Here is an 8,154-nt window from a genome sequence, read left to right as displayed (position 1 = left end):
TGTGGATATCAATCGGAGTGTTATTTTTGTCTTCATGGCACAAATGAGATCATAGATAAGCTGTCTCAGCACATTTTGAGTTAACCAGTCATCACTTCACAACTCCGTCATCTCCGTTTCTACATTCTAGTAGTTCATATCACATTTTAACTACTTGGTACATTTATCAGATAAACAGTAGTTTTCATACCCATGCGATCTGTGTGTATGTGTTATGTGGTGCATCTTAATTCAGACATGACATTGAGCTGAATGTCTTGATTCCTTACAGGCTGCTGGAGACCAGTCTTCAGTGAACCCTGCCTTTCAGGATGCATGGAGCAGCGATGAAGATTAATTCTGGCGTTTTGCATGTGCGGACAAAGTGGACATACACAGACCATGCAAATGAGCACACTCCCTTTTGAAAAATTGAAAAGTTAATCATGGTATGGGACACCTGTGAAGATATTTGTGGGTTTAGGGAAATGTTTCCTGTTTCATCATTGCAGACAAAGATGAAGGCCTTTAAATGAAAATGAATTGTGTGAGGAATTGTACATTTTTATACATGCACAATTTTATGATTTTTTTTTTTTTTTTTTTTTAATATTGCATTGCACATATATGGCCAACTTGGTGTGCATAGTAAGTTTCAAGAGGAGACTGCCCATAGTCTTCAGGTGGGAATCACCATGCATTCAAGTACTGCTGTCACCCCTGAAACTAGCCTAGGAGTGATGATGAAACCTTTCTCTCTGACTCCCTCTCATCACTGTTTTACATATTGCCATGACTACCATGAGGACACCTGGAACCCCAATTGGGTTTAATACTGACTCCCGAAAACAAATAACAAAAACACATCAACATTGTTATCTTCTGTGATGTACCATTATTTCTTGCATTTCAGTACATTTATTTTGATTACGACACTACTTATATCCAAGATAGTGTTACTCTGTCAGCTCTTTTCAACAAATGACCTTAAGTGTCTTGAATTGTACAATGTTTTTGTTAATCTGGTATGTTTTGCATAAAAGCATTTTGGATGCCACTTTATGTCTCTCACTTACCGATGTAATCCTACTGCGGTTTTAGGGAGGCTGTGGAAAAAAACAGTAGCAATGCTGATCCCTTTTTTTTTTTTGTGTGTACTGAAACCAATTAAGTACGTGCAAGGAGAATATCATCTGCTATTACAAAATCTCGACATAGCTTTCGATGAGGTATCACTCAAGCATGAACTAGAACTGCTGGACCACGCATTGGCCAATCAGCGAACGCGGAAGCTTTGCTGGAGAGCAGACCCCGCCCCCGGGAGGCTCCCATAAGAAGCAAGGGGCTCGCGCAGTGTCAGCGCTTGAGCAGAACAGGAGGCACACCTGTAGGGCATCGGCAGGTGAGCCGGGATTGTGGATATAGACAATTTGAAAGACCACAGGGATTTTCATCAGCTGGCAGCAGCAGCAGCTAAAGGTTTGCAATCAGTGTTTTTTATTTTCGTAACTGAATCCGAGTTAACTGATTTTAAAAACAACCCGAAGATAAAAGTTAAAAAAAAGAATTACCCGAATAAAAAATAAAAAAATCTGCTAACACCGGTGTTGATGCCAAAGCGTGCCCGTGATTACGGAAACGGTTCCTGTCTTTGTGTGTTGCTTGGCAGCTGTTAGACCCGTTTTTCAATAATTGTTTCACCTGGTCCTCATCAACTAGGGCACATGTTGGGATCTAAAGCGATACTGTTATGTAAATGTATTTGACATTGGCTAAAAAAAAAAATTAAATAATTTTGATGCCTTAATGGTTCACTAACTAACTGAACATAGGAAAGAGTTTATATTTAAATCTTCTATACACAATATAATTAACTTTAATGTTGTGTATTTTGTTTAAAATGTATGGCTGGTTAATATCTTAATGTAACGACGCATTCATGGCTTTTTATCCTGTTTTTTCACAACATAAATAAGTCTGCTTAAGTTGTTGGAGGATTTTGAATGTGCTCAGATTCATCCAATTGTTAATTTTATTTATTTTTTTTAATCTTTTGTTAAATGTGGGAGCTGACATTAAAGGTCCACCATATGAGGGTGCGCCATGGGAGGAGCAGTCTTTACATCAGGATCTCCCTATAACGTTAATTGACGTGTCAATGCTTGCCATGTCTTAGTCAGTGTGGAAACTCCAGATAGACATGCCTCTTTTTTTTTTTTTTTTTTTTTTTTTTAACCGTTCACCCATAGACTTGAAACCCTGTTCCCGTTGCATTCAGGTAGACACACCTTGAAAACCAGTCATGTAGGGTTATGTCCTATGTGCACTGGTTGGCAGACTAGAGGTGATGCATTTTATTCATATCCATCAACTCACAGACCCTCACAAATGGCCCAATGTCTTTCTAGAAACAAAAATAATCCAGATGTATTAAATTGATGATTTTGTTTAGTATCGGTTTTGTTTTTTCAAAATGAAACCACCTGAGATTCGGACTCTTCTCAAAAACCAGTCAAGCCAGTTGCTGGGAGCTGATAGCGACCCTGTAACTGTGCCAGACACCACCCGCGTCTACACATTGTCACATGTGGGTGGCATTTTAAACTCCTGAACCATTACTGTTGGGTCATGATTAATGACTGCAGGGCTGTTGACAGGCTCACTGAGGTCATTTCATCCCATTTACCTTCAGTTTAGAAAATGATGCCAGTTTAAGCTTGGTGGCATACTAGCAGCATTGCAAAGTGTGTAATTATAAAGCATTGGAACTGTTTTTTAAAACGTCATTTAACATCATTGCCAAATAATTTCTGCTTGCTTACAGTATACCCTGCTAACTATTGTAAAGCATTTCCAATAGAGAAACACAACGTCGAGGCAGCGTACTTCTGTGATGACACAAGGTCCTTTTGAAAACATGGACTATGCTAACTATTCTATAGACATTATCCATGCGTACATTGTTGTTCGTTCTCTGAAACCAGACACTGACTGCCACTCATTGTACTCCCTGTACACTCTTTGCTTTGTCTGCCTCAGATGCTCAAGGAGGCCAGCAAAGAATGGCTGAGTGGTCTTTGCCCCCCCCCCCCCCCCTATACATTCCAGTCTTACAGCCATGGCAGTACACATGGGGATTTTTCTTCTACCACTATACTGAGTTGATGAGCACAGTTCAGATAGTAAAATTCCATTGAAAATGGGGGGGGGGGACTGATTGCATGTGGAGGAAACTGTGATGTCTGTTTTAGGGAAGTTTTGCAGCAGTAGCTTTGGGGAAACTTGCTTCCTGTTGGAATTTCATAATGAAAGTGAACCTGAGTAACCTTTTTATATTTTTATATTTATTTTTTTATTTTATTTTTTTAAATAAAAAATACACCTAACGAGTTTTCTTTTCTTTTTTTTTTTTTTTTTTTTTTTAATATAAATTTATGATCCTAAATACAAATATCACTGACTTATTATTGTTATTATTATTATTATTATTTTTTTTTTTTTACCTGACCCAAATGCCAGTGACCTTGAGTCTGGTCCAAACTGAATTTCTTACATCTGTCTTTGCTCTTTTTAGGAAAATTGCAGCCCTCTTTTTCCGAAAATGGAATACGATAATATAAAGTCCTCAGCCGCACTCATTTACGATGAGTTCATCCAAAATGCAGGTAAATCTTTAAGCATTCAAGATGACTTTGTGGTACATTTAGTAACTTTAAAATCCTCTGAAGCAGACCCTTGTTGATCTCTCAAACCTGACGACAATCTTGTGTTGCAGACAGGCGGACGGCGAGCTGGTTGCTTATGTCGTCTCCTCTCCCCCAAACCATCATCATCGCGGCGTACATTTACTTCGTCACATCGCTGGGGCCTCGGATAATGGAGAACCGCAAAGCCTTCGACCTCAAAGGAGTCCTCATAGTCTACAACTTCGGTGTGGTTGCTCTCTCGCTCTACATGTGCTATGAGGTGAGTCATGTTGTCTTTTGTTTCAGTCGGTTAAAATGAAATGTGTGCTGCTGAAATCCACATAGTAGAGTCAGTCAGTACTTCCTGCGTCGTTAGGTTCATTGTTCAGGAAAGAAGCCGTAATGCATGCCATCAGTCTATCAGTCTCATGCCAGCAGTCTTGTGCAATACTATTATATATATTTTTTTTTTTATCTTGACTTTGTGAGGTCAAACTAGATCTGCAGGTGTTTTTCCCTTCATGCATTGTATTGTGCACATGCTGGGTAACTTTCACATTACTTAATCAGGTTACTTAATTTTATTAATCTACTGCTTTCAATGTAATCAGTATCCCAACCACCTTTTTTTTTTTTTTTTTTTTTCTTTTGTAGAATGATTCATTTTAATCTGTGAAATACTACCTCAACAGAGTGTTGCTTACGAGTATTGCATTGGATATTTAAGCCAACAGCACCATGTTTAGATAAAAACTGAAAGATTCTGAGACAAATTAAAAGCTTAATAAAAAGCTACTTGCCAGTTACTTGTTAGTCACCACGCTCTTGTTTTCTTCAGTTTGTGATGTCAGGATGGGGAACAGGATACTCTTTCCGCTGTGACCCAGTCGACTACTCTGATTCACCACAGGGTGTGAGGGTAAGCCACTCCTTTACAGATTGTGATTTAAACGCAACATCTGATTAACTTTAGCATAGAACATGTACTAACAGAGGTGGAATATTTTATTCTTTTTCTTTTTTTTTTTTTTTTTTTTTTTTTTTCTTCTAAAGAACCAGTGCTGAAATATTATTTACTGTCTCCTCTAGATGGCAGCAACATGCTGGCTCTACTACTTCTCAAAGTTCATTGAGATGTTGGATACGGTAAGTGACAAAATCACTGTCGGGCATTTGGCACTGTCTGTTCAATACATATCCTTAAAGTATTGTGTTGAACCAGACTCTGTATTTCATTACTCCGGTAATATAATCAGTTAAATCATTACATTAATGGTGTTTTATTTTCCTTCAAGGTCTTCTTTGTGCTGAGGAAAAAGAATAGTCAGGTGACATTTCTCCATGTCTACCATCACTCGATCATGCCCTTCACCTGGTGGTTTGGTGTCCGCTTTTCTGCAGGTAGGAGTCTTATTTTTTTTTTTTTTTTAATTGTTGAAGCTAGAGTTTGACCTTGCATTCATTTCGTATGACATTTTGTGACATTCTCCCTATTTTCAGGCGGCATGGGGACACTTCACGCCCTGCTTAACTGTATCGTCCATGTAATCATGTACACGTACTACGGCCTGACTGCTATGGGCCCCAAATATCAGAAGTACCTTTGGTGGAAGAAGTACCTCACTACGATCCAGCTGGTATTTTTTTTTTTTTTTTTTTTTATATATATATATATATATATATATATCTTGTGATCTCAAAAGTGTTAATGTGTGAAATCTTGACAACTGAACAAACCTTCTTTCTCTGTTGCTCCCCAGATCCAGTTTGTTATCGTTACCAGCCACATCTCCCAGTATTTCTTCCTGAAGGACTGCTCCTACCAGTTCCCCATCTTCGTCTACATCATCAGCTCGTACGGCCTGATTTTCTTGTTCCTCTTCCTCAACTTCTGGTACCACGCCTACACCAAGGGCAAGAGGCTGCCTAAAGTACTGCAGAATCAGACATGGGAACACCACAGCAACGGAGTTATGAATGGGAACGCCAGTCACGACAAAGAAGAGTGACGCAGGCCTCTGCTTGGGTGTCGGGGTTTGGCCTCATTCATGTTAGCAAGATGCATCTGAGATTCAACTCCAATTAGTTTGGACTGTATCTTCTGATTGGTTTTCTACTTGCAACTGCGAAAGACAATCTTTGCAATTTGACACAAGCTATATTTAAGAGGTTTATCGACTCAAGCTGAAGGGTTTTATCTTGGTTTTTTTTGTTTACAATGAAGGTAAAGCCCAAGTTCTGCTATGGAAGTACCCAAATATCCCTCCTTTCTACAACAGTATGGTTTTAAAATATTTCAAAAAGTCAACTCTACTATTCACACTGACTATAGGGCTTCACCTATGGTAAGACTGTGGGACCCTCAGCTATACGTTCAAACTGGGCTTCCTCAAAAAAGCTTGTAATGCTGAGATAATTTTCACTTTTGTGACTTGATCTTAATGTGAAAAGGTCTTTTTTAGGAAACCCAGTTCAGGGTTTTTAAAGTTGTGCACTGAAAAGTTTGTTATTTCACCTGGCCCAAAAATAATAATAATTACGCTGACTTTTGAGTCAATATATTTTTTGTCCTGTTCAGGTTGTTGTTGTCCAATGGTTACATGCATGCAGAACAGGTTTTTTTTTTCTTTCTTAGTTTCTATCACATATGCACACCCACTTCTCTATGGTTGAGTCGCACTGCTGCTGATGGTACACACATTTGGTGAAAAGATCTAGCTTTTATAAAGTAGAGTTAACTTATTCTCCTATGAAGCGAGGATGTGACAGAGATGCCGGAGTGGAAGGCTGACAGCCCGTTGGGGTTCTTGTAGGATCCAGAGCTTGAGTTAGTTTTACTTATTGCAACATAACACTGTATTACAGGAACTCAATATGCACAATTACTTGGATTCACTATTAAGCCTCTCAGACAAAACAGGAGCAGCCTCCCTTGCCTGCTTTTTAAAAAAAAGAAGTATTTTGCTTCATGTGTTGAACTTTTGCGGCTAATGATGTCTTCAGATGGCCGGAGACGAGTAGTGCCTTTTGGACTGAGGTCTGTGGAGTAGTTTTATATCAGAGTTATGATGATCTTAAACTGAAAAAAAGTGAATGTAACACTCTGCTCCTTTGGTAACTTTAGAGCACAGGCTTGAGCTTGATGTGGAAAGAGTTCCACCTTTTTTTTTTTATTCAGGTGCAAATCCAAGTTGACACTAAATATTTAAAGTTATACATTGCATACAAATAGGGGGGGGGGGGACTTTTTTTTTTACAATTCTTTGTCAGGTCCCTACTGATAATTGTTAGTCTACTGAAAAAAATGATGTGAAGAGATGTTGTTTATATTGTATTTTATATGTATTTATATGAGAATAAATGATCAATGTACATTTAAAAAATGTCTCTTTTGCTTTTCTTTTAATTGAGTTGTGGAAGTTTTTTTTTTTTTTTTTTTTTTTTTTTATTAACTTGTTTTGAAAAGTTGGTGCAACTCACTTGGACAAAATAATTGCAAATAAAAGATTAGCAGGCAGAATATTGTCGAAACCAGATTTAAAATTGAACCCCAAGTCAATTTTACGAGATTTTACCCTTTCTACAAGTGAATGGCGCTGATATTGCCTCTTTTGTACATTTTACATTTGTTTTAAATAATTAACTTATTTGGGGATTAATGCACATAAAGTCTTATGGATTTTTTATTTTTTTTTGTAAGTATTCCCATCTGGAACCATGCATTGTTCAGCAGCACACTCTTCCATCATGTACAGATACATTTCCAGAACCCCTGAGTGACTAGGAATAAAATTGGATTGCATTGTCCCATCACATGTGCAGCCCACATGACCATAGCAGTGTCTGACCCAAAGGGCTTAATGCTTTCAGGTGTGTTTTGATTGTATTACTGGAGTGGATATATTTATTTCAGATATCCTTGGGCAAAGTACATGGTTTATAACGTAACGCCTTTTAGCTAGGTGCCTGTTAACATGTGGGATGTAGCTTGATTAAGCATGCGAATGTAGTAGTTTCAATTCAATGTCCATTTTGTATTGTGAAACATCTTCTAATAATTAGTTGTTTGCTTCAAACCTAAAGATTGCACACAGCCCATGTTGTCAACATTTCCGAAGTACTTTTCCCGATTATTTAACTTGCTAGCTAAATAACTCACCACCACATGGCACATTTCACATTGTGGGCAATTTGACAAATATATGGTTAGTCTCTATCAGCATATATAACATGGTCAATAAAGCCTGAGCAGTTTCCCCTTGTATTCCTGTTAATTCAAATACATTCAAATTGTGCAACTCTAGAGTCCATGCTTACTTCATGAAAAACATATTTTCAATAACCAAGTGATGCTTTGACCTGACTGTAATAAGCTATTTTCACCAGTACGAGCTGCTGTTAATCTGCGAATAGAGAATGTGCGCTCCTTTTCAGTGCATTATAGTGAGATTGATGGACACATAACTATGAATAAACACACTGGTGAAAA

At 38.0% G+C, this 8,154-nt stretch overlaps 2 protein-coding genes across 4 annotated transcripts in view; both read left to right on the top strand.

The window, feature by feature from the left end:
* Positions 1-1,029, top strand: part of ercc8 (excision repair cross-complementation group 8) — a 12,416-nt gene extending 11,387 nt beyond the window's left edge. For both annotated transcript variants that reach the window (XM_054610750.1, XM_054610749.1), the window contains one exon: positions 272-1,029. In XM_054610750.1, coding sequence (XP_054466725.1) covers positions 272-337 — 66 coding nt within the window. In that variant the 3' untranslated portion in view covers positions 338-1,029. The remainder of the gene's footprint in view (positions 1-271) is intronic.
* Positions 1,030-1,232: 203 nt separating this feature from the next.
* On the top strand, positions 1,233-6,379 carry elovl7a (ELOVL fatty acid elongase 7a). Of its 2 annotated transcripts, none has more exons than XM_054610399.1 (8): positions 1,233-1,381; positions 3,554-3,644; positions 3,755-3,945; positions 4,504-4,584; positions 4,755-4,811; positions 4,961-5,066; positions 5,166-5,302; positions 5,426-6,379. In XM_054610399.1, exons 2-8 carry the CDS (start codon positions 3,581-3,583, stop codon positions 5,672-5,674), a joined length of 885 nt encoding a protein of 294 aa, XP_054466374.1. In that variant the 5' UTR covers positions 1,233-1,381; positions 3,554-3,580; the 3' UTR covers positions 5,675-6,379. The 2 variants fall into 2 exon arrangements, with proteins under 2 accessions (XP_054466374.1, XP_054466372.1); XM_054610397.1 differs by having other exon boundaries at positions 1,327-1,458.
* The last annotated feature ends 1,775 nt before the right edge of the window (positions 6,380-8,154 follow it).

The sequence above is a fragment of the Anoplopoma fimbria genome, chromosome 13, assembly GCF_027596085.1.
Source record: "Anoplopoma fimbria isolate UVic2021 breed Golden Eagle Sablefish chromosome 13, Afim_UVic_2022, whole genome shotgun sequence".
Classification (NCBI taxonomy): domain Eukaryota; kingdom Metazoa; phylum Chordata; class Actinopteri; order Perciformes; family Anoplopomatidae; genus Anoplopoma; species Anoplopoma fimbria.
Note: the sequence above shows the minus strand (reverse complement) of the source record. Positions and strands in the feature narration are given on the sequence as shown.